Source organism: Gracilinanus agilis, chromosome 2, assembly GCF_016433145.1.
Source record: "Gracilinanus agilis isolate LMUSP501 chromosome 2, AgileGrace, whole genome shotgun sequence".
Classification (NCBI taxonomy): domain Eukaryota; kingdom Metazoa; phylum Chordata; class Mammalia; order Didelphimorphia; family Didelphidae; genus Gracilinanus; species Gracilinanus agilis.
In genome coordinates, this window is record NC_058131.1 from 261,094,977 (window position 1) to 261,122,277 (window position 27,301).

Sequence of the window (27,301 nt, forward strand, 5' to 3'; positions counted from 1 at the left end):
TATCCGTCCCTCAAGGCTCAGCTCCAATCCTACCTCATCCATACTTCCTTCTTCCTTCAAAGTTTTATGGACTACAAGCTAGAAGAGAATTCCTAGATTTCCAGTCCTCTGAATTCTTGCACTAATTATAGTAGCTTGTATTTGTACCGTGCTTGAAGGTATACAGAGTACTTTCCCAACAACTCTCACACACACTGAACAGGTAGAGAATTATTATCCCTGTTAACATCGAGGAGGAAACTGAGGCTCAGAAGAGAAGTTACTTGCCTAAGGACATAAAGCTATTAAAAGGCAGGACTAGTGCTCAAATGTAACTCTAAGACCAGCACTCTCTACACAATCTACTGGCTCATAGATTCTGAGTGTGTTAGTGCTAAAAGAGATCCTAGACATCTTTAAGCCAATGTCATCAATGAGGAATCTGAGACTCAGAGAAATCAATTAATCAACAAATATTTAATAAATACTCCTATGGGCCAGGCAAAGAAAGCACAGTGGATAAGGTGCTGGGCTTGGGGTCAGGAAGACTTCCTGAGTTCAAATGTGACCTCAGACCCTCACTAATTGTGAGACCCTGGACAAATCACTTAACCCTGTTTGTCTTGGTTCTCTTATCAGTAAAATAAGCTGGAGAAGGGAATGACTCAAGTTTAGAGATCATGGTGTAATCTAGAAGGAACTTAGATGTTGTCTAGTCCAGCTCCTTCATCTTACAGATGAGGAAACTGTGGCCCATAGAAGTTTAATTTTTTCTTCTTTATTTTATTTTAATAACAAATTTCTGCATAAGTTTTCCAAAGTTATATGATTCATCTTGTCTCCCTCCCTTCTTCCCTCACCCTTCCTAGAGCTGGCAGGTAATTCTGTCTGGGTTATACATGTATTATCAAGTAAAAAAAATATGAAGTTAAATGTTTTGCCCAAAGGCACACAGTAATAGGAAAGTAGAAATTTGAACCCGGAGCCCTCTGATTCCAAGTCTAGCCTTCTTTCTATTGCGATATGCCAATCTTTTTGCCATGCAGAATCCTCATTCTTCTATTCATTGCTGGTACTTAAAGCAGGGGGTTGTAATAGAAAGACTGCTCAAGAAACTAGGGCTAAGTAAGCCATCTCCCCTCTCTAGGGCTCAGTTTCCTCATGGCAAAAAAAATTCTATTAATCCTTGCATTGCCTAGCTTACATACAATTTGAGTCATAAGCAGCCCTGGAGATTATCTATTACAGTGCCCTTCTTTATTTTTAATTTAATTTTTTTGTTTTGTTACATTAAATACCCAGGTAACTCTTTCCTTTGCTTCCTCCCCTCCCCATTAGAGAAGGCATCAATTGCCAAAAAAAAAGGCATAGGTATATATAAAACTATGTCTTATTTATATTTATCAGTTCTTTCTCTGGAGGGGGACATATACAAGTCATTTTGCAGATTAGTAAACTGAGGCTCAAAGAGGTGAAGTATTTCCTGAATCAGTCAATTAATCAACATACATTTATTCAATTTGTTCAACACTTTGTGCCAGGCATCACACAACTACCTCGTGGGGCTTGGTGAGGAAATAGCTTTTTTGTAAGCAGTAAATGAACATTCCTATTATTGCCAGTAGTTATGATAGAATTTCAGTGGATCTTTGCTAATTTGAAAGGAAGTGAAAAGGTATACTAGGTAGGTATAAAACTGTGAGCAAATGTACAGAGGCAGGAACATGTTAAGCATATCTTAGGGGACAGTGAAGAGGCCAGATAAACTGTACCAGAAGGTTTGATTAGGGGAGTAATGAGAAATAAGTCTGATTGTTGAGAACCTTTAATGTTGTGTTAAGGAGTCTGGACATCACCCTGTAGGTGACAAGGAGGCATTTCAAGTTTTTGAGAAGAGGAGTGACACAATCAAAATCATGTCTGAGGAAGACTGATCTTGTGATTCAGATAGGTTGGACCACAGGAGTATTTGACCCGGGCTTTAGCACAACCTTGTATTTATCTGTGGGACAGAGTGGTAGAATGATAGAGAAAGGGGCCAAGTGGATGGAACAAGAGATAAAATGCTGAGCCTGGAGTCAGAAAGTCTCCAATTCACATGCAGCCTCAGACACTTACTAGTAAGTATGTGTGACCCTGGGAAGTCACTGCACTTCTGCATGCCTCAGTTTCCTTGACTACAAAATGTGAATAATAATAGCACATACTTCACAGGGCTGTTGTGAGGATCAAATGAGGTAATATTTGTAAAGCATTTAGCTTGGTACTGACACGCAAAAGGTACTTAATAAATTCTTGTTTCTTCCCCTTTTTTGTTATTTTCCTCCTTCCTTCCTTCTTTCTTTCCTTCTTCCTTTCTTTCCTTCCCTCCTTTCCTCCTTTTCTTCTTCCTTTCTTTCCTTCTCTCCTTCCCTCCTTTCTTCCTTTGCTTCTTCCTTTCTTTTATTCTCCCTCCCTTTCTTTTCTTCCTCCTTCCCATCTTCCTTCCTTTCTTTTCTTCCCTCCTTCCTCTCTTCCTTCCTTCCTTTTCTTCTCTCCTTTCTTCCCTCCCATTATTCCTTCCTTTCTTTTCTTCCCCCCTTCCTCTCTTCCTTCCTTCCTTCCTTCCTTCCTTTCCTTCTCTCCTTTCCTCCTTTCATCCATTCTTTCTCAACAATTGCCTTCCAGACTTAATATATCCATTAATACCCTAGAACAAAACTTCTCTTGGTAGGACCATATTTTACATACTGGGTGAGGATAGAGAGACCTTTCCATAACAGATTCAGACTCTTTTTTTCCAGTCTTTAAAACTTGTATAGGGGGCAACTGGGTGGTTCAATGGATTGAGAGCCAGGACTAGAGACAGGAAATCCTGGGTTCAAATCTGGCCTCAAACACTTCCTAGCTGTGTGACCCTGAGCAAGTCACTGAACCCCATTACCTAGCCCTTAGCACTCTTCTGCCTTGGAACCAATACACAGTATTGACTCTAAGATGGAAGGTAAGAGTTTAAAAAAAAACAACTTGTATAAGAAGAGTAGCAGCAGCCTTTTCCTAGCCATGCATCTGTGCTCTCCTCAGCCATGAGAGGAACTGAGAAAGGAAAGTGTCAAATATTATAATCCTTCATTGCTCTAGATTTATGAACTAAAAAATAATCTTTGCTGTCTCTCCTTGCTCCTACCCCTTTCCCCTAGGCAGCTCACCAAAGGAGCTAGCTCTATCTGAAAGAATAAAGAACTGGAATATTTTGGATCAAAGTCAATGCTGCAGAAAACAAATCAAGTTAAAAAGAATTGGGAGGGGGGAAATGAGGAAGAACTGAGAGAAGAAAAACAAAGATTTACAGAGAAAGGCACTATAATAGCAAGATGACCAGAGAACAAAGAGGAGAGGTAAATAGGTACAGGGAAGTAACGACAGACTGGCTTTCAGATTTCGAATCATGTTCTGGATTCCTAAATATTTATTATTTTATTAGAAACTATAATTATTTTTTATTATTACTGGTGCAGCATGGCTTACTGGATAGAGAGCTGACTTTCAAATCAAGCAGACAGAGGGTCGAGCCTCATGTCTGACAAATACTGACTATGTGATGCTGAGCAAATTACTTAGCGTCTGTAGTATTCCCATGCAATGATATAGGATTATAAACTGTAGATTCCTTGATCTGCATTGGTCCTAGGAACATAGTATGAACATAAGTTTAAATATGGAAGGGACCTTGAAGGTCAGAGTCCAACCTCTTCATTTTACAGATGAGGAAACTGACACCTATAGAAGCTAAGTGCTTGCCCAGGATCACAGAGATGAATTCAGTGCCCCTTCCACCATACAAAAGAGGAAATTCCTCACAGGAACTCCCTACACCAAAGAAATCAAGGGATAATAATACAACCACCAACAACCATTTGCTAATTGCCAACCCTCACTTATGTCAGGCACTATGCTAAGTTCTGTGGATACAAAAGCAACAAATTAAAGCAATCCCAAACTTATAGAGGGAAGGAGTATCAGGTGAGGATAGAGGGCAATAACCAGCCAAGTTGTTAGAAGTTAAGTTCATGATGTTTAAAGCCAGAGGGGACTTTAAGGATCACCTACAATAGGGACTCTTAACCTTTTTGCATTATAAGCCCATTTTGGCTCAGTGAAATCTGTGGCTACCTTCTCAGAATATTTCAAATGCATAAAATAAAATAGCTAGGATTTGCAAAGGATAGACGTTATATTGAAATGCAGTTATCCAAACATTTTCTAAAAATAAATTCATACACCCCAGGTTAAAATCTCCTGGTCTAGTCCAATTCCCTCAGGGAAATATCTGAAATTCCCTTCCAGTCATGATAATGACCACTGTTGTACAGAACTTTAAAGTTCATGAAGAAATATCACACAATTAGGATTCAACAGATATTTCTTGGTGTGGATAGTGGTGGCATAGTACTAATTGGAAAGGTAGTAGAAAGAGTTTCATATTCCCCATCTGGAAAACTCGGCTTGATGAAGGAGCATGTGTTGTGAAAGTGCAGAAGTTTTTCTAGGACATCCAGAGGCCCAGTGTACATTATTGATGGATATTCTGCAAAATTTAAATGTTGAGCTTTAGGGAGAAGAGCTAAAACCCAAGAGAAAACTAACTTGAGGTTTTCTTCTCTCTTCTTGAACTTGAAAATAGCCAGATCACTTTTTAATGAATTTCACTGCAGCCTAGTTGCTACTTCTCTGATTCATTCTAAAGCAGAGGTTAGCCTAAGCTCTATATACCCCTTCCTTTGGAGAGAAGCCCATTGGCCGGGGGTAATAGGGTCAGAAGAAAAGAAATATGTCAATTCGGGGACATTACCAACATGAGAAAGGATTTTTTTTAACTTGCCTTCTCCCTGGATCAGCAGCCCATTGTTTTTCAGAGGTGACTTCAGGAAGGAGTAGGATTCTAAAAAGATTTTAAAATTTAAGCTGGCCTCCTTTCTCACTTCCAACCATCTTTCTTTCTCATATTAAACAAATATGAGATTCAGCTATGAGGAAGAAGGCCATTTTTAATCATACTATTTATAAATAAATGTTGCTTTATTACCTTCAAAATAAGGGGAACAGGTCAACCAAGCATTGATAATTAATATATAAATAAGAATAATTCAGGAGGTGACTCAGTGCATTGAGAACAAGAGACAAGAGGTCCTGGATTCAAATCTGATCTCCAACACTTCCTAACAGTGAGACTCTGGACAAGTCACTTAGTCCCCAGTGCCTAGCTCTTACCACTCTACTGCCTTAGAACTAATACACAGTATTGATTCCAAAATGGAAGATGAGGGTTAAATAAATAAGAATAATTCAGAGAGGCATCTGGGGCAATAAATGGGATAAAGAGCCAGACTAGAATTTAGGAAGAGCTGGGTTTGAATTTTGCCTCTTACTCAAGCTGCTGGGTAATCCTAGGAAGGTCACTTAATTCTTATTTCCTACAATGCATGGAGTCCTGGGCCTGGAGTCAGGAAGACTCAAGTTCAAATCCAGCCTCAGATAATTACTAATGGCGTGACTCTTGGCAAGTCATTTTATCTCTACATGTCTCTGTCTCCTCAACTATAAAACAGTGATAATAATAGCACCTACTTCTCAAGGCAGTTTTGAAGATCAAATGAGATAATATTTGTAAAGTGCTTAGAACATAGTAGATGCTATTAAAATGCTTGTTCTGTTCTCTTTCACTCTTAGTGCCTCAGGCAGTAATCTAAAGTTATGAACTGAAGAGCAGGTATCGATCTACATTGATAGAAGATTTTTCACCAGGCGTTCCCTTTATGAATGAATGAAATTCCATTGAAAGTAGATGGATCAAAAGCAGATGTAGTCTTAACCAAGGGTTACAAGCAATAATAAGAAATAAAATAAATAATTCTGATTACATGAACTTGAAAAACTTCTATATAAAAAATATATCTAGGGGAAAAGGGAAGTAGTCAAATAGGAAAAAAAATCTTTATATCAAGTTTCTCAGATATCTAAAATATATAGATAACTAATAAATACACATATGCATATTTATACATAAATTAAGACTATATGAGCTATCTGAGAAATGATATAAAGTTTTTTTTTCCATTTGATTATTTCCCTTCTTATCCTAGATATATACGTGTGTGCACATATGTATATATTTGACCAAAAGCCATTCCCCAATAGATAAATAGTCAAAGGATATGAAAAATTATCAAAAGAATTTTAAACTCTTAACAATCAAGTGAAAGAATGTTCTGAATCACCAATAATCACTAATAATTTGAAATGAAAATTAAAACAACCCTGACATTTCACCTCCACAATGAGCAAATCAGTGAAGATGACAAAAAATAGGAATATTCAGTGTTGGAGAGATTATGGAAAGACAGGCACATTATTGATGGAGGTGTGAATCAGTGTAGCCATTTTGGAAAGGAACTTGGAATTGTGTTAATAAAGTGATTAAAATGACTCTATATCCTTTGACCAAGAAATTCTATTTCTAGATTTATGCCCCACAAAGATCACAGATAAGAAGGAAGTCCCTTATATGTACCAAAATATTTAAAGCAATACTTTTTGTGGTATCAAAGACCTGAACATAAAGCAGATGCCCATCAATTGGTTAATAACTAAACAAATTATGGTCCATGAATATAATAGAATAATACTGTCCTATAAAGATGATAGAAGCATAGAAATACATGAAATGATACAGTAACGTAATCAGAAACAACGTATGCAACAACAATGGAAATAAAAAGAACAGCAACCACAAAATATTCAAATGTGAATGTTGGAAAGATTATAAATTACAAGAATTACTCCAAAAAAGAGATGTAAGAAGATAATGTTTCATTTGTGGCAGTACAAAGTCCTCAAGCCCAATGCATTACATATATTTAAGACTTTTTCATTGTATTAATCAGTTTTGCTGATTTTTTTTCTTTAAAAATATTCTTTATTATATAGGATAGCTCATAGGAAGTGGAGAGATACTGGGAGAAATTCTGGTGATAAAAATACAAAAGATATCAAAATTTTATTTTTAAAAATAAAAATTGTTAGGTCACCTTTTAATTAATTTTATCGTAGTTTTGTTGCTAATTCTGTGATGTTCAATCAGGGAAAAAAAATGATTTTCAAAGCAGAAGTCCAATTAGCCCGGCCTTAAAATACTATCCACCTCCCAAACTTCTCCATTACCATCAAGAGTACCGCCATTCTCCCAGTCACTAGACTTACTACCAAGGTGTCAAACTCAACTATTCACTCTTTCTCATCCCTACATATCCAATTTGTTGCCAGGTCCTCTCAATCTGACTTTTAGGACATCTCTAGTATATGCCCAGCTCTCTCCTCTGATACTGCTACCACAATGGGGCAGGCCCTCATACATCACACCTTGACTATTACAATAACCCGCTAATTGGTCTCCATACTACATCTCTCCCCACCCCAATCCATCTCTCACTCAGCTGTTAAAGTGAGCTTCCTAAAGTGCAGTTCTCACTTTCTTCTGTAACAAATTCCAGTAATTCCCTATTGCCTCTAGAATCAAATATAAAATGCTCTGTTTGATGCCCCAGATCCTTCATAATTTTTCTCATATACACCCTTTTCTAGGCTTCTTTCACCTTGCAATGCCACTCTAACATGTTTTTTTTTTTCAATCCACTAACACAGACATTCATGTTATTCTTTACACCAGACAACCTATCTCCCAACCTGGGAAAGAATTTCCACTGGCTGTCCTCCATTTCTGGACTATGATTTCTTTTCCTCTCTACCTCCTGATTTCCCTGGCTTCCTTCAAGTTCCAAACAAAATCTAACCTTCTATGGATAGCCTTTCCTAATCCCTCTTAATTCTAGTGCCTTTTCACTGTTGATTATCTGCAATTTATCCTATATATATTTTGTTTGTATATGATTGTTTTCAAGTTGTCTCCCTGACTGCACTGAACTCCTTGAGAATAAGGACTGTCATTTACCTGTTTTTGTAGCCCACCTCTTAGAATAGTGCCTGGCATATTGTAGGTACTAAATAAATGTGTACTAACAAAGAAAGAAAAGTTCAACAAAATTCACAAACCTGTCAAAAAATATCACATTATATTCAGGATTCTATACTCTTGGGTGTCACTTCTGCTAAAAGATCAGGGAGAGATTTATTTTCAGAGCTCTTCTCTGGAGCCAACTTGGTTAATGTAACTTCACAATTTTAATTTCAGTTGTTTTTTTTATCCATTTACATTGTTGTCACTATTGTGTGTGTTATTTTCCAGATTGTGCTAACTTCACTTTGCATTAGTTCACATAAATCTTGATATATTTCTCATATTCTTCATGTTCATAACTTCTTAAGCACAGTAATATTCTATTATATTCACATGTAATAATTTAGACATTCTCTAATGTGTGAGCATCTACATTTTTCCAGTTTTTTTTTCTTTAACAAAAACAATGCTGTTAAAAATAATTTAGGGTCTTGGCTGACTCTTCTTTGTGTCATTAAATTCCTAGGGGCATACTGTCCAGTCAGTGAAATCTCTGAGTCAAAGGATATGAATATTTTGGTCACTTTATTCCTATAATTTCAAATTGCTTTCCAGCATAGCCGTACCAATTCATACCTTCTTCAACAATGCATTAGAGTGCCTGTTTTTCCACAATCCCTCCAACATTAACCATTTCCATCTTTGGTCATCTTTGTAAATTTTCTGGGTGTGAGTTGAAACCTCAGGATTGTTTTCAAGTTGACTTTTTATTGTTGATGATTTAAAGGATTTTTTCATATAGTGGTTAAGAATTTGCCATTCTTTGGATAGCTGTCTATTCACATCCTTTACTCAATTGTCTATTGAGAAATGGCTTTCAGTTTTATATAATTCTATTAGTTGTATAATAATGTTGATATCAGAACCTTGTCAAAATTGTTTGTTTCAGATAGTTTTCAGTTAATGATAATTATAATAGTTAACATTTGGATAGTGCCTACTATCTACTATGGACTTTACGTGTAGTATTTCATTTGATCCTCACAATAACCCTGGGAGATAGATGTTATTTCCTCATTTTACAGATGAGGATACCAAGGCAAGCATAGGTTAAGTGACTTGACCAAGGTCACATACCTCCTAAGCATCTGAAGACAGATTCGACCTCAGCTTTCCTGACTCCAAGTCTTGCACTCTAATGATGGGATGGTACCACTAAGCTCTCACTTCCCTTATTTCCCTTATGCATTAAATGTTTTCATTTAAAATCATTTCAATTTCACATAGTTTCTCATAGTTTCAGCAGAGTTTCTCACTGTGAACATAATCCTCTCCCCCAATTTTCATTCCCATTAATGCACTGGCACCCACAGAGGGCAGCTGACTACTTCTTACCTTATGATTCTCAGGATAACCCTAAAGAGCTGAGCTTTCTAATGTTCATTTTAATGAGCACCCATTTTACATGCTCCCCACCCCATACTGATTAACTGGTTTACATTCATTGTCTTTTATAAGATAAATCAAGGACAAAAGAACAAAAATAGCACCCCAAATTCTCTCCTAGGGGGAGCGGACTGGAGTTTGAAATACCAAAGTTACTGAGACATCCAGGTAGGGAACACATGGAGGGGCTTCATGGCACCATACATAGAGCCTCAGCCCTGAATTTGAAAGGACCTGAGTTCAAATATGGCCTCAGATCCTTAATAGCTGTGTGACCATGGGCAAGTAACTTAACTACATTTGCCTCAGTTTCTTCATCTGTAAAACGGAGATAATAATAATACTGATCTCCCACAGTTGTTGTAAGAATTGTAACAAATAAAAGGGTAATATGGCCAGAGTTATTAGCATTTATTAATAAAATGAGAGAGAGAGAGAGAGAGAGAGAGAGAAGAGAAGACAACAGAAGAGAGAGATTGAGAGAGAGAGAGAAGAGAAGAGAAGAAAAAAGAAGAGAAGAGAAGAGAAGAGAAGAGAAGACAACAACAGGAGAGAGAGAGAGAGAGAGAGAGAGAGAGAGACTGATTTTCTTTAAGGAAAGATCAGGTCCCAGATTTCAGCTCAGTATGGTCACCTCCGTGCGGTGCTATTCCTTATCCAGTGCCAGCCCAGTGAGTTCGTGTCTTCAAAGGTGAAAGTCAAAAGAGAGACCCAGCATGCTCCCCACCTGGGTTTAAAAGTCTCTCCCAGCCCATTCACTACAACATGTCATGCTGGTGTGGTGACATTCCACTGGCTCATAACCCTTCACTAGGGATGCCTAAGGTGACACTCGCTCTGCCACATTGTCACCCACCTTAATTGTTGATTCTCACACTGATGCCAGGGGGTGCCAGGACTTAGACCATTGACAGCGAACCTTTTAGAGATAGATGGAGTGTCGGGCCCCACTCCCACCCCCCCCAGACTGAGTGCTCTGCCCCTCCCACACTCACATGTTGCCTCCCCAGCCCCACTTACCCCAGACAGGGGAGGGAGGAAGTGATCCCATTGGGCTGGTGGGCAGGTGATGTAGTAAAATGTCATCAAGAGCATGGAGAGGGGGAAGAAAAGCAGCTCCTCCCAAGTCCCTCCACCTTTCTGGTAACAAAATTGTGGGAGGGGGGAGGGAGCTCACATGCCAAGAGAGAGCACTCTGTGTGCCATCTTTAGTTCCATAGGTCATCACTGGCTTCAACTCTGTCCTCATAATCAAGGTCCCCTAAACAATTTCCTTCCCTCAGGATCAAGTGAAATATATGGAAAGTGCTTAGCAAATGACTGGCACATAGTAAGTGCTATATAAATGTTAGTCTTACAAAATTGAGGAGGATGAAGGCTCATGCCTTTCAGGATTTCATTCAACTTGTTAGTTAATAGCTGTCACTCTGAAATTGTGGCCAAGTCATATCCTTTCTTGGCTTTGTATTTGCTCTATGACAACTGTTCCTCCTCCTTCTTCCAGGCAATAACTCAGTTAATTAAATCAGTTAGGTAACATATATCCTGTCATGCCTAGCACAGCCAAGTGGCACAGTATCAAGTTCTGGGCCTGGATCAAGAAGACCTGAGTTCAAATCTGGCCTCAGACACTTACTACATGTGTGTCTATAGACAAGTCACTTAACTCTTTTTACCTCAGTTTCTTCATCTGTAAAATGAACTGGAGAAATAAAAGGCAATTAACTCTGGTATGTGCCAAGAAAACTCCAAATGGGTTCACAAAGACTTGGACATGACTGAAAGAAAATGGCATAATAAACTACAGACCTTGTCATACCTAGCTCATGGCCAAGTACACAGGACATACTTGAATACTGATGAAATTGAATTGGGTGATCTGTTCCCACATTCCTAGGAAATGAATGCCCCATTTCTAGTCTATGAATATTTTTAGTTTACTAAGCATAGTACTTCTCCTTTTATTCTCCAACTCAGATAATTGCCTAGTAGAGCACAGTTGTAAAGAGGTCTGTCCAAGTTCAATTACAGTCTGGATAGCATAGTAATCAGCATGTTTGATGCAGAGAAGCCTGATAACCAATTAACTGCAAATAATTAGAGGATGTTAAATGATGGGTTGGGGGTAGGGATGTTGCCAGGGGCAGTAGATTTCTGACCGCGCCATGGAATCTGTGGAGAAGCCCAAAGACCTCAGGACCAACAATGATTTCTTTCCTCCCAGCAATAAGTTCTTCACTCCAGGCTCTCCTGGGGCTTTCTGGGAGTGAGGTGGGAATTGCCATCCTCCACACGTGTAGTCTGATCTTCAAATTACATACATCACAACACAGACTGGAAAGAACTGTTAGAGATTATTAAAGGTGAGCAAACTTGTGAATCCATAGAACTTTGGATTTCATGAAGCATTTTCCTTACAACATTACTTGAAGGTAGAAGATTGAACAAGAATTATAATTCTCTTCCAGATAAGGAAAATTCAGAAAGCTTAAATGACTTGTCTGAGGTCATATAACTAGTTAGCAGCAGAACTAAATTCCTAAATCACAGATCTCAAGTTGCAAGGGACCTCAGAGATCATTTGATCCTTTTTATTTCACAAATAAGGAAAGCCTAGAAAAGTTCATTGGTTTGTAAAGGTTCACATAGCTATCATAGTAAGTTCAAGCTTTTAAAACTAGACTCCCTCTTGAAATGAAATGAAATGAAATGAAATGAAATGAAATGAAATGAAATGATTCTGCAGGATAGGCAGCCCCCATATAAATAAGAATGTTTCTACATATGGACCAGAATATCATGACACCTAGGAATACTGAAATATTTGGCAGGAAAACCATTAAGATTCCCAAGTCCTACAGCTTGGATTCAGTCTCTGCGGTTTTCTATTTTCCTCCTTATTTATTCCCTAATCAAAGAAGAGAAACCCACAGTGCCTGCCCACTGATTGCCTTCCAATAACCAGCTTTTCCACTTGGTCAATAAACAAGTCTGCCCCTGCTCCTATTAAAAGTAGCCATATATCTTTTGAGGAAGTCTTTCCCAACACTGATTTGTAGTTTAAAAGATTGACTCTGAGCATGAGAGAAGTGATTATGGGAGGAGGGATCATAAATAGAAACTTGGTAATTATCAAAGCTATCTGGTACTGGCTAAGCAATAGGAAGGTAGATCAGTAGAACAGAACAGACATACAAGAAACAGTAATAAAATATTATAGTAACCTTGCATTTGACAAAAGTATAAATCCAAGTTTTGGGGATAAGAACTCACTATTTGGTAAAAATTGCTGGGACAATTGGAAAGTAGTTTGGCAGAAATGAGGTATAGACCAATATCTTATACCTTTCGCTAAAATAAGATCAAAATGGGTATATGATCTAGACATAAAAGGAGATATAAGCAAATTAAAACGGGGAACATTACCCATCAGGTTTATGAAGAAAAGAATTTATGAGTAAACAAGAAATGAAGAGCATTGTGAGATGTAAAAAGAATAATTTTTATTCCATTGAATTTTAAAGTTTCTGTAAAAATAAAACTAAGATATGTGAGATTAGAAAGAAGACAGAAAATTGGGGAGAAAATATCATAGATGGTTTCTCAAATAGATGGTTTCTCAAATATAGAGACAATTTTGTCAAATTTATAAGAATAAGCGACATCTCCCAAATGATAAATGGGCAAAAGATAGGAAGAGATCATTTCTGGATGAAGACACCAAAGCCATAGGTATGAGAAAAAATGCTCTAAATCACTACTGATTAAGGAAATGCAAATTAAAACAATTCTGAGATACCATCTCACCTATTAAATTGATAAAAGACAAATGTTGGAGGGGATGTGGGGAAATGGGGACAATAATACACTGTTGGTGAAACTGTAAAATGGCTTGACCATTTTGGAGGGCAATTTGGAATTATACACAGAGAGTTATAAACCTGGGTCTGAGTATGCTCTCAGACCCAGCAATACCATTGCTGAGTCTATTTCCCAAGACCAGGGGGAAAGGAAAAAAAACCTATATGTTCCAAGATATTTAGAGTAGCTCTCTTTGTGGTGACAAAGAACCAGAAATTGAGGGAATGTCCATCAATTGGGGAATGACTGGACAAATTGTGGTATATGATGATGATGGAATATTCCTGTGCCTTAAGAAACAACGAGCAGGTTAAATTTTTTAAAACTACATGAAGTAATGAAGGATGAAACAAAATGGAACCAAGAGAACATTATATGCAACTTAGAATTAATATTTGAAGAATAACTTGTGAATATCCACCTCCAGAGAATGAACTGAAAAATAAAAATACAAAAGGCACTATCTAGGCATATAATTTTGTCGGGTAGGCCTTCTATGGTTCAGGGAGGATAGGAAGGACTGAGATATCTGGGAATAAATTCTATTAAATAGCTTTTTTTAAGGACCAACTTAAACAAAAAGAAATTTGATCTGTAATTTTAGAAACTTACAGATTCATAGAATGTCAAAGGAAAGATCCTTAAAGGATACTTAATTCAACTCCTTCTATTTACAGATGGGGAAGTTGAGGCTTAGGAGGGTAGCAAAGTCATTCATTATGACTGAGTCTTATGGACCTTTTACTTAATATTAGTGCCAGTGCTTTGGATCCTGGCTAAGCTTTATGTCATAGCCTGTTTGACAGCCATTTTTTTTTTTAGTCATAGTTTTGTCAGAACAGTTGCATCTGAAGCAAAAGAAGGAAACTTTTCACCTAGATTGATATGAAAGAAACCAAAATTCTTACAGACCTAAAAATCATTCTGACTAGTTTGCTATAAAGTGTACAACCTACAATAGTTACTAATTGACTGATTGACTATTTGGGGATGCAGTACGACAGAGTAGAAAGAAAGCTGTACTGGGAAATAAATGGATACGTTTTCTGAGCTCCAATTGTGTTACCCTACCCAAGTCATTTCCTCTCTGAATCTCAGTTCCCTCATATGTGAAATGAAAGAGTTAGACAAACAAAGGTTCTTAATCTGAGGTCTATGAGCTTTTTAAAAAATTATTTTGATAATTACTTCAATGTAATTGGCTTCCTTTGGTTTTTTTAAAAACCCTTACCGTCTGTCTTAAAATCAATACTAAATATTGGTTCCTAGGCAGAAGGTATAAGAAATAGGCAATTGGGGTTAAGTGACTTGCCCAGGGTCACCTGGGTAGAATGTTTCTGAGGCCATAATTGGCTTTCTTTGTGCTTCTACATATTTTATTTTTTCATTGAAAAACATTATTCTGAGAGGGGATCTGAGAAGGCATTATCACACCACCAAAGCAGACCGTGACACAAAAAAAAAAAGCTAAGAATTCCTGAATCTTTAAGGTCATTGCCAGTCCTAAATGTATGATTTTGTGATTCAAACAACATTTTTAAAATTCGAATTCTAGTAGTCTTAGTTTTCTTTGGATATCTCATTCTACTACTACTTTCTAGATATTATTTCCAGAAAACCTCTATTAAAATATAAATAAGAACAATAAATTATAATTCTATAGCAATTTAGTATTCTTTTTTTTAAAACTCTTACCTTCCATCTAGGAGTCAATACTATGTATTGGCTCCAAGGCAGAAGAGTGGTAAGGGTAGGCAATGGGGGTCAAGTGACTTGCCCAGGGTCACATGGCTGGGAAGTGTCTCAGGCCAGATTTGAACCCAGGACCTCCCATCTCTAGGCCTGGCTCTCAATCTACTGAGCTACCCAGCTGGCCCCCAATTTAGTATTCTTGACAAAAACTGAATGTGAAGGGTTAATTAGGACAAGTATTATTCTTCACATTTTATATATGAAGAAGTTGATGGTAAAAGAATGTAAAGATTAAAATCAATATATAATAATAGTATTATATTTTATAAAGTTTATTAATAATAATAATTAAATTTTAAAAAACTAGCTAACCCAGCCCCCGTCATGAGAAAAGAGAGAAAGAGAGAGGTGTTCCGGAACTATATAAACAATGCGAAGACACAACCATGGGGGCACAGGGAAAAGGATGCTGGGAGATGAGAGGAATTCTGGGGAACATAGTTCAAAAGGTACAAAATTTCCACTTCTATAAGAAGTTAATGACTTATCCAATAACCTACAGCTAGTCATTCATGGAGCTAGGAGTTGAATCCAGACCTAACTGTCTCTAGGTTTTGTATTCTTTTTATTTTGCCATATGGAATCTTAAAGAAGTATTTATACTAACAATCAATAAGTATTATGTTAACAACTCACACGACTGAATAGCCTGTAATTCTAAATCCAGTTCTCCTTCCCAACTTTATTTTTTCATAGTGGAATGTGATTACATCACCCCTTACTCTTCATCCTTGAATGCCCCCCCATTGTTTGCCCCAAAAGATACACATTTCTTAAGGCTCTATACTGACTTGTTCTAAATTTTATTTACATATTTACATATTCCCAGAAAAACTGGATTACCCACCATCCCCTGAGCATATCTCACATTTTGCTGCCCTGGTTCATTTGTCCATGCAATCCCCTATGTCTAGAATATCTTCTCAGCTCAAGTCTTGCCCCAACTTTATTGCCATTTTTGCATAATGTAATACTTCCCATCCCTCAAGGTTTCAGTGAGATGCTCCCTCTCCAACGAAGTATTCTCTGATTTGCCCCAGCTAGAAGTGATCTATCCATCCTCTAAACTCACAGCACATTTTATACCTTATTTTCTATTACAATTATTCATTTGCATTTTATCTCCTCTTATAGCCTACAAGAGTCTTTAAGGAAAGACTATTTTATTTCTCTTTGCCGTTTGCCACAGTCCCGAGCATAAGTCCTTCCTATTGAAGTGCTTGTTGAATTGAATTGAATAGCAAAGTATCTTTTTCTCATTGCTAGAACATTAAAATATATATGCATATTTCATATAACTAATGTTTCCCTACCTAGTCTTCTTTACCAAATACTGGTAATACATGGCATTTCCTCGTAGTGGATGTCTCATAACAACAACTAAAAGGAGAAAATCCATTTTGAGCAAAATAAGATAAAGTGAGGAGGAAAATGAAAAGAGATGCTTTCAAAGTTGGGCTCTGGATCTTCTGCCAGTAGATCTGATTTTTCTCTGGAAATTTTCCGTAAGGGGAGGGCATTTGCCATGAGTGATCCATAGACCGAAGTCAGCTAAAACTGGAAGAGAGCTGACATGGCTACACCTGGTACACACAGCATGAGTGTGAGTGTGTCACATAGATGAAACAGGCCCTTCCCCAGAGGCTGCCTGAAATGCTGAGAGTTCATATTCAAGTCTGCATGACAAGGTCACAAGTCTGGCAATTGGTGTTGTCACAAACCCAAACCCGCCTTTGCCGTGTCCCCAACCAGAGGCAGAGAAGGCTGGAGCTGTGAGCAACCCCTGTGGTCTCCTAGCACTTCAATGGAAAAAGCTGTGAGCCATGACCTCCAGATACAGTGGCTATAGAAAGAAGAAAGAGAAAATGGCAAAGGGTACAGGAGAACTGGGAATCAGAGGTGCTCCCTTATTAGCCTTTCTGTGGATGGAAACAAAGGAACATCTTACTTTTCTTGGGTCCTGAAACTTCAGTGCCTCAAAAGAACATTTTTCCCCATTGGATAGACCAAATTACTGTTCACATAATGACTATAGATAGTAGTTTAAGCTTTTAACTATTTCTTAATGTCTCCCTATATACCAAGCTAAAATAAATCCATTTTTTAATAATAAGCAGATAATGTCCACTCTTTGTCTGAAGTGATCATAATGGTTTGGGGGGGGGCGTTAATTAATGTCAGCATCAATGATTGATTAGCAATAACTTTCTCTGGTTGGTACAAAATGAAGTATGTTATAAATTCAGTATACCTGTCTTCTTACTCCATTTCTCCTACTAAGTTATCTTATGACCACAGGCAATTTATACAACCTCTGTGGGTCTCAGTTTCCTCGATATGCTCGAATAAATATATTGAATGATATTCATATTACTAGTTCAAATTAAATTGTATTGAGGATCAAAAAAAGAATATATGTAAAAGTTTGTGGGAAAATGGAATAGTGGGTCTAGGTCCAGGCAAATAGTTATATGAATCTGAGAATTTATTTATGTAGCCTAGATTTACCTGTGGCTTTGCCTACTTGTTTGGATGAAGTTTTTCACTTGAGCCATTGCACTCACTAATGCATTGTACCCTCAGTCGTTCTGTTCATCCCTACACACTTCTCATCACCCCTAACCCTTCCAGGAATCTTGATTGCCACACTTCCTATCTCTCTAGTTAATTAATCTCATCACAAGAATAATTCATTAGGTGAGCTATAGTGGGAGATTTTTCTTGCTCCTTCACTAGTCACCTGACACCTGTCTCCAGAGAGCCCTCTTAAAGGGATAATTAGTATAACATGATGAGGAGCTAGTATGGGGTAGCATCCCAGAAAGCTGATAATGGGATCCCAGGAGTCGGTGCTCCCACAAACCCTCAGGAGCCGGCACGTGATGAGGGAAAATGCCGGGTTATCCAGATAAGGGTCCCAGCCAAGGAAAACATTGAGAGATGTCTCATAGAAGCAGTGTGATATGGTCAAAGGGACACGATGTTGCCTTGATGAGGGAGGCAGGAGAGCTGAACTGTGAGAGTGGGAAAGCAGCAGTTGCCAATCACCCTCATGAGGGTATTAGTCGCTCTCCCACTGAGAGGAGGACTACCTGTGGGCAGCCTATAAAACCATCTTTGGGGAAAACTAGGGCCTGTCTAGTATAAACTAGCACTTATCCTGTGAGTATGGTGTTGTGTGTATTGCCAACTAGGGAAGAACCGGAGACCCCAGACAGACGTTGTTGCTGCAGAAGACTTGGTTCTGGGCATCCATGATACTTGAGTGATTTCCTGTATATCTCTGTATTTGGGTTCTTCTAAGTCATGTGGATTCCAGAGAAAAGTCTCAGGCATTGAGCTGTGAAACGAGGCGCTCAAAGTCTCAGATACAGAAAACATCCTTGGACGATGATGATTGTATGTTATAGTCATTAACAGATGCATCTATGACAATACCTTCTGAGCCCTGACCTATTTCCTCAAAAGTACCCATAAAAAAAAGAGTAATTGATGGATAAACCCATTGGTATCCATACAATATCGAAGGAATTAAAGGCAGTCCCTTACTGTTTTTAGTGGGCCCTCCAATGGATGATTTGAGGGAGAATGTGGTAAAAATTGCAGAGCCATGACTGGATTGGAATTAAATTTGACTGAAACCATATGACTGAGTTATGTTATGATGAATAAGATGGTAAAGGAGTCACTAGGGGCCTGGGAGCCAGTAACCAGTCTAGCAGGAGATTGGAGTTAGTTGATGACAAAGGTGAGCAGCCTCAGCTGGGAATGAATTTGGTATAAGAATAAATTCAAGCCCTGTTAGCTTGGTGCCCGGTGTATCTTCACTGCTAGCTGTAGGCTCCTTTAAGATGTTAGGTGAGGTGGCCCCTCCCTGCTGAGGTAACTGCCTTCCTATTGGATGAGAGCAGAACCCAGCAGGAAGATGGAGACCTTAACTTCCTGGCAAACAATGGAGGCTCAGATTCAACCTCCACAGTAACTCCAACTACTCAGTATTCTCTCCTCTCCCTAGTCTCCTTAGCCTTGATGGTGTTGGAATAATCACAGGATTCTCAGATTAAGGATAAGGGATTTATTTGAAACTAGGGAAGGGAAAACCAAGGTAAGAGGGCTTAGGTGTTATTAAGCTGTCGCTATGGGCAACTGACTGGTGCTAGCAAAGGACCTAGAAGGTCTTGGCAGGCTGAGGGCTGGCTGGCCTCAGCCAGAGGTAAATAGTCTCTGGTCAGATATTATTTGAACCTCTAGCTACACAAAAGATATTGTTGGGTTGATCTTGAAGATGGTCCTAACCACTAGGCTAGCCTATCCTAAGTTCCTACCCATGATCCACCACCCTTCTCCCTTCACCACCCGGGGCCCCAGGGGGAAGGTCAGGGGTAGCAAGTTGTCTGGGTGAGGTTAGGGGAAATCAGAACCCAGGGTTGGGTTTTCAGGGGCTTTTTATAGTCACAGCCCAACTGCCAGTTGGCACCTGGCACATGGCACATGCCATGCCAACATTCCATTCTGATAACTGACAGGTATGCCTAGGCCAATATTGTAATGCAAAATCCCTGCACCACAGTTACTATCTGTGGTATTTGAAAAAGAACCTATTGAAGAGCTCAGAGATTTGACAAAGTATTGAAGCCTGTGTCAAGGTCATGGAACTCCTACCATCAGCACACTGACAAGGGAGTAAGATTCTAATTCTGCATCTCCTATTAATTGACTCAGTTACCTTGGATATGTCATTCCTCTTTCTGGGCTTCAATTTCATCATCTGCAATATGAGGAACATGGAGTAAATGTCCTTTAAGGTCCTTTGTAACAATAAAATTTAATGATCCTCTAATAAGGCCAGGCCAGCACACTTTGCAGTCACTCCCTGTCTTTAAGTTAGATTGTCCAGAAGCAGATCATTGAGAGACAAAAGAGACTAATTTATCCTTCTACACATGTAGTTATTTGTCAATACAATATGGAGAGATGGAGAGGCAGAGTTGGGACTGGTCTTTAGTTTGAGTATCTCTAGCCTAGCACTATTGAAAGTTCATCCTACAGTTGGAAAAGTCTGGAAAGCAGTTTCCAGAGCTAATTAGATCTAGTAAGGTCTTTGGAGTTCTGCTTTGAAGGGACAAGCAGTAGAAGCCATCCAAGCATAAAATGTGTTTCCTTTCTCATTCTCAAAAGAACGATGATCAATGTGGCATCCAGAGAAGTAGAACATGAAAGAAGAAACACAAGTGACTATAAACAATCTAGGAAATACAGTATAGTAAAGAGAACTCTGGATTCAAAGTCAGAGGAGCTGGGTTCATATCCTGACCTTACTGATTACCTCCTATTTAACCTTGTTATCACTTAACCTCTCTTCATATGGAAAATGAAACAGTTTGGACTATATGATTTCGAAGGTCCCTTCTGACTTTAAATCTTATGATCTCCATGGCCTTCTTAGAATCCAGTATCCTTTTTCTTTGAACAATTAAAAGCTGTACACGTTGCCTTAGTAAGGGAGCTAGATTGATCATTGATTATACTTTATCTGTGTCAGAATTTTTAGTCATTTGGTCCAAAGACCTCTTGATTGGTACAGAACACACCACTGATTCCAGATTTCCCTTATTTCTATGAATACTGCAAACAAAATCAGTAACTAAATCTTTTTTTTTTTAATTCTTTTTTCAATTACATGTAGTTCTAACACTTTGTGATCTAGGTTCTCTCCTTCTCTCCTTTCTTTCTTCCTTCCCCTCACTTCTCCTTTAGATAGTAAATAATCTGATATAGGTTATATTAGTGCTGTTATACAATACATATTTCCATATTCCTCATGCTATGAAAGAAGACATATATCACATACAGAAGAAAAAATCATGAAAGGAAAGTAAGTGAAAAATGGTATGCTTCAAACAGTTCCTTCTATGGCTATGGATCATATTTTTCATCATGAGTCCCTTGGAGTAATCTTGTATCTTTGTAATGCTAATAATAGTTTAGTCCTTCACAGATGATCATCTTACAAAATTTCTCTTAGTGTATATAATATTCTACTGGTCCTATTCACTTCACTTTGCCTCACTTCATATAAGTATTTCCAGATTTTTCTGAAATTATCTTGTCCTTCATTTCTTATGGCACAATAGTATTCCATTAGTAACTACATTTTTTATTGAGCATCCTGTCTAGGTCCCTGTGTGCTCAGTATGTTGATTAATCAATCAAAAAAGATATATTTAGCATCTACTTTGTGCACTATGGTAGACATTATGGACACAAAGCCAAATACCCAAAAGTCCCTGCCTTCAAGGAGTTTATAATCTATTGGAAAAATTACAAGATCATAGAATTAAAACTTCAAGTGATTTTAGGGGCCATTGGATTCATCCTTCATTTTAAAAGTGAGGAAAATAAAACAGAGAAATTAAGTGACTTGCCTAGAGTTACAGAGCTAGTAAATGTACGATTTATATGCTTCCTATATCAAAGGCAGCATGGTAGAGAGAATGCTGACCTTGAAGTCTTTCTGTTGTCACCATAATACAAGTTGAATTGAAGGAAGAACACTGGGGGGAAACCAGGAAAGGCTTCATGGATATGGTGATACCTGAGCTGATTTCTAAAGGAAGTCAAGGATTCTGAGAGACATAGTTGAGGAAGAAGATTCTAGCCATGGGAGATGTAAGTTACCCAGGTTACACAGTGAGAATGTATCTAAGACTGGATTTGAACTCAGGTCTTCCTGACATCAGATCCATCACTCTACCCTCTTCCCCACTGAGGCAGAGCTAGGACTTGAACCCAGATTTCCTGACTGAGTCTAGTTCTTCACCCAGCACAACTTTGTTGCTTAGTGTTGTTCAATTCTTTCTGACTTCATTTTGGGTTTTCTTGGCAAAGATATGGGAATGATTTCTCATTTTCTTCTCTAGCTCATTTTATAGATGAAGAAACTGAAGCTAATAGAGTCAAGTGACTTGCCTGGGGTCACATAGCTAGGAAGTCTCTGAAATCAGATTTGGATTCAGGTCTTCCTCATTTCATATTAAGGGCTCTATACACTGTGCAACAAGCTGCCTTTTAAAGCAACATAGCAACACTGTTTGTAATAGTAAAAAAAAAAAAAACAGGAAAGTGTGTAGATGGAATAATTGAGAATTGTGGTATTTTAATGTAAATGTTATTACATCATAAGAGAAAACAAATGTGAGCAATCATAAGAAAACTAGGAAGGCTTGTTTCAACTGATTCAGAGTAATGTATGCAAAACTAGGAAAACAATTTACACAAAGACTATAATAATGCAACTTTTTAAAAACTAGAATTAAGTCAAATATTGTAATGTATTATACTTATAATGACCAATTTTGACCCTAAAGAAGCAAGAAGGAAGTATCTCCCTCCTTTCATTAAGTAGAAGACTGTAGGTGTGGAATATTGTATACACTGTTAGACAAGAATGCAGTGTTAGTTAATTATGCATATAAAAAGAAGGGTTTATGTGTGCCTGGGGAAATATCCAGAAACAATTTAGGTGAAAACAAAAGACATCACTAAAATTTATTTTTTTAAAAGGCAAAAAAGCAAGTAGAATGATAGGAAGGCAGGAAGGAAGGAAGGAAGGAAGGAAGGAAGGAAGGAAGGAAGGAAGGAAGGAAGGAAGGAAGGAAGGAAGGAAGGAAGGAAGGAAGGCAAGAAGAAAGAAAGGAAGGGAGAGAGGGAGGGAGGGAAGGAGGGAAGGAAAATGGAGGGAGGGAGGGAAAATGAAGGGAAGGAGGAAGGGAGGAAAGGAGGCAGGGAGGAAGGAAAGATTTTAACAGATGGAGTTTATGAGGATAAGTTCATAATAGATATCACTGAGGGCAGACACAATGAATATGAAAAGGAGTGGTAGGCAAGCCCCTTCCTAGAGACACTAAGATCCTTGAAGGCAGAAATAGTGACTCTGCAAGATGTAGCTTTCTCTCCCTAGTGCCTAGCTCAGGGCCCTCTAAGCCCAGATATTTATTGAGGCCAGTATTATTTAGCAACTTCATAGGTATGGTAGAAGGTTAAATTGGTTGGTAAGTACCCCAGTCCCCTAATTTCTTAGAGGATCCAGGTCTGTGTTTCTGACACAGGACTGTTATTCACTGAGAGATATTTCCAAAGCAGGGGAAAGTTCTGTCCTTTGACAGAACCAACCTGGAGTTATTCTTTCCCAAATCCTAAACTTCTCTATTAAAAACTTCTTGGAAGAAGAAAGGATAAGGAAAAGTATATTGGTATGCAGGTGATTTTATTTAGAAGACACCTTAGTTCTTTAGAGCTACAGAAAAATTCACCCCTTTGGTTCATTATGAGCGCCTGTTGAGGGTTGACCAGACTCATTTTTCAACTGTTAGTCCAGAAAGGATATGTGGAAAAGGCTAGATCTTTTGAGGTGAGATGGAAATTCACTCTTAATGGACTCCCAGTGAGGGTTAGAAGTAGAGGAAAGGTAAGAATTCTTCAATGCCTAATAAAATGCAATTCATTCCATCAAGGTTTATTTGCTTTTTAAAAATCACACCTGCGTCTGCATGTTAACTGCTCCTTCAGGACAAAGTTTTCAAACAGAAATTGTACTTGGCTCCTTGCACCTGCAAAGAAAAGGGGGCAGCTTGATGTTTTGGGGCTTGGGGTTTTTTGTTTGGGGGTTCTATTTTCTTTTCTATTTCTGACGTGGGCTGGATTTGAACAGGCTTAAATACCAAAGATTTCTCTGAAAGAATTTCCAGGATAATGACTATGGATTTTCTACCTCACTCTGCTGATTTCCTCCCAGAACACACTAAGTTGCTGAGGTTTTTCCAGAGAGAACACAAATTCTGAGTCCCTTGGTATTCACTACTCAGTAGCCAGACCATTTTGTTATTCTGTCCTGGTTTGAATATACTTAAGTGTACACTTCTCACTGAACCTCCTTTACCATGATCTTACCCAATGTGACTGATCAGATGAGATAATATTTGTAAAGAACTTAGCACGGTGCCTGGCACATAGTAGGCACCACATAAATGCTTATTCCCTTCTTTTCCCCTCCCTAATGAATGAATGAATCCTTCAGGAAATAAGTGAGAGGCTCAGTGAAAATCTCCAGACTTCCAGGCCAAACTCTGCATTTACAACAAGTGCCTTTAATGAGTCCGATTCCATAGAATATTTATCGTAGTGAAAGCTCAACGCCAAGAAACAAAGCAAGTTGTACTGACTGAATCCCTCCCCCCTTTCTTTCTAGAAAGTTCAGCAATACACAGTCATCGTTCAGGCCACAGATATGGAAGGAAACCTTAACTACGGCCTCTCAAACACTGCGACAGCCATCATTACGGTGACAGATGTGAATGACAACCCACCCGAATTCACCACGAGCACTGTAAGTACCAATCCATCAGCTCAGTGATGCATGGACGAGCTCTGTGTTTGTTATTCATGGACGTTGGGTATGGCTTGTCTCTGTTTCCCTGTTTGGCAGATAGAAGGGACTTGATAGATAACAGTATAACAAAGACTTGGAGCAAGAAAGGAGAATGATTCATGAACCAGCAAAACTCCAGGGCCACCAGTACCTCTGCAGTGTGGAGGGGAGCAGGAGGCTGCGCTGAGGAGACAGTGTGATTGGGGCGAGGCGGATCGAACGCTTTGCTAGGATTGCTAGTCAACCTAGTGGCGTTTGTCATGCATGAAGGATAGCTGGAGACCCGAGTTGTTCCTGGGACAGAGTGGCTTGGATACTATTTCAGAAGCATAAATAGTGTGAGTGCTGATGTTTGGTTTGCTGGAGCCATGAGGATCTCTCACCGATGTTTATCAACTGTGTGTGGCTGTCCTGTGCTTGTGCTTAGGGATAGACTGTGGGCAATTTGGAGCAGTTGAATGTTATACACGTAACCTTAGGAAGGGAGTAGCCTCTCCAGGGTTTGTCCTCTAATGACTGGCTAAGAAAGACTGCAAGGGGCAGATACCCACTGTCTAGTTTCTTTAACCTTCAGAGTCTGCCACCCCTTGATCTAGAAGACCATGTTTTCACTTGCTTCTCTGCCCCTTACCCTGACCTCTTGCCCGGGACCTGGAGGAGTCAGACTAGCTATAAAGAAAATTTCTTATAGATGTCATGACCAGAAGCCTTCCACTAATTTATGAGTGTCATCATTTTCCTTTTTCACCTTCTTCTCTTACTCTCTTCCCCTCTTAGGATCTGTCTTTTGGCTTGCCCAGCTCTAACATAGCTATCAATGGGTAGGAGGCAGAGGGAAACTCTTAGCTCTCTCTAGTTCTGGAGTTTTTAGCAGTTCTGGAAAATGGAAAAAGGTAGACATAAAAGAGAAAGAAGAGATAAAATCGTCTTGAATATTTAACAGATTTCGCTCAAGTTTCTGCCCCATGGTCATGGTTAATGGAGAGTTAGCTACATTAAGGAATAATTGACAAAGCAGATATATGCAATATACAAAATACAGAGTAGCAGTCAGTCAATCAATAAACATTTATTAAGTGCCTACTATGTGCTCCACGCTGTACTAGTTATTTGTGTGGACTACAAGAAACCTGGATGTCGACATCCTACTTGCTAGCTGTATGACTTTTAAAAAGTCACTTAACTTTTCTGTTTGAATTTCCCTCCTATAAAAGTAGGAGTCTGACCTAAATGCTCTGTAAGAGTTAACATTCTATGGTTAGCAGCTCTATGTAGAGTAAATCAAAGGCTTGGATTAAGGGACACAAAGATCTTTAGGATCAGAGATTTAAAACTACAATCAATCATTTGACTCACAAGTAATTTATCAAATGCTTTCTATGTATTAGACACTGGAGATACAAAAATAAGAATGAAGTAGCCCCTTCCCATAAGGAGTTTACATTCTACAAGAAGTCTTGTCTAATCCCGTCATTTTACAGTTGGAGAAACTGAGTGTCAGAGAAGTTAAATAGCCCTAGATTTGAGCTCAAAGGTTAAACTCCTCATTTTATAGATGAGGAAAGAAGTGTTGCAATTAGCCCAGGGTCACAGGAATTTCATTTGAACCCAAGTCTTCTGACTCCAAAACTAGTGCCCTTTTCATTGTATCATGTAATTAATTCAGAGTCACCTAGGTTAAAATTGGCAGACCCAGAATTCAAACCAAGGTCTTCTGATTCAAGAGCCAGATATCCATCCATTTCAATAAGTTTTGCTTTGGTACCTTCCATGTATCAGTTTTGTGCTAAGCACTGTAAGGAGAGACAAAAATGATTAGAGAATTATATATTTAGAGTTTGAAGAGATCTTAGAGGCCATCTAAACTGACCTCTTCGTTTCACAAATGTTGAGCCAATGAGATCAAGTGCACAAGGTCATGTAGGCTGCAATCGACCAAGCATTTGAAAATGGATCTTCTCACTCCCTATCCTCAAAGAGTCTATGATCTGGGGAACTGAGGAGAAAGGAGGGAGGGAGGAGGGAAATTGCTTCCTGAAGCGATGCCCAGGGAACGTGGGATTTTTGTGTTCTTTCATAAAAGAAAAAGGGCCATGATGGAGTAGTAACAAATAAAGAAGAAGACACCCAAAAAATGCTCGTAGAGAGTTCTTACAAACATATTACAAGCGACCAATAAGTGTGGTCAGAAGTCTGCCCACACAGAAGCATTCAGTGCCCCGAGTTATCTCTAATTCTAGTGGCATTACTAAGATCCCAAACCACCCCAGACCATTTTCTGCCCAGATATGGTATTTTCTGTATGGTTCTGTGGAAGGTTCACTAACAGAAATCTGGAGAGCTAGGCTTAAATCTTTGCTCTGTCAATAGCTTCAGACAATTCAAATTAACTTTTTCAAGAGTTCTTCATGAATTTGCCGATATCGGGGGATGCCAAGAAAAGAAGGAGGAATAATGACAGTTCATATTTCAAGTTTATATAGTATGTTTCTCAGGACAGTCCTGTGAGCCAGGTAGTACATATATTATTATCCCCATTTTTCAGATGAAGAGACTAAGGTTCAAAGAGGTAAGTGGAGTTGCCCAAGGTCATATAATGCTCTCCTTCTTCATCTTTTCCTCCTTGCTTCCATGGCTTCCTTCATATCCCACCTTAAATCTCATCCTCTACAGGAAGCCTTTCCCAGCCCCCTCTTCATTCTCGTGCCTTCTCTCGGTTAATTATTTCCAATTTATCCTGTCTATAGCTTATCTATACACGTGTTTTCCTTTTGTCCCCCTTATTAAATTATGAGCTCCTTGAGGACAGGGTCTGTCTTTTGCCTCTTTCTGTATCCCCAGTA

The 27,301-nt window shown here is 38.6% G+C and overlaps 1 protein-coding gene across 1 annotated transcript in view; it reads left to right on the top strand.

Annotated features, from left to right (window-relative positions):
• The window catches only part of CDH4 (cadherin 4), a 464,726-nt gene that overhangs the window by 339,597 nt on the left and 97,828 nt on the right, over positions 1–27,301 (top strand). Inside the window, exon 9 of the mRNA XM_044659642.1 lies at positions 24,279–24,416. Coding sequence (XP_044515577.1) covers positions 24,279–24,416 — 138 coding nt within the window. The remainder of the gene's footprint in view (positions 1–24,278; positions 24,417–27,301) is intronic.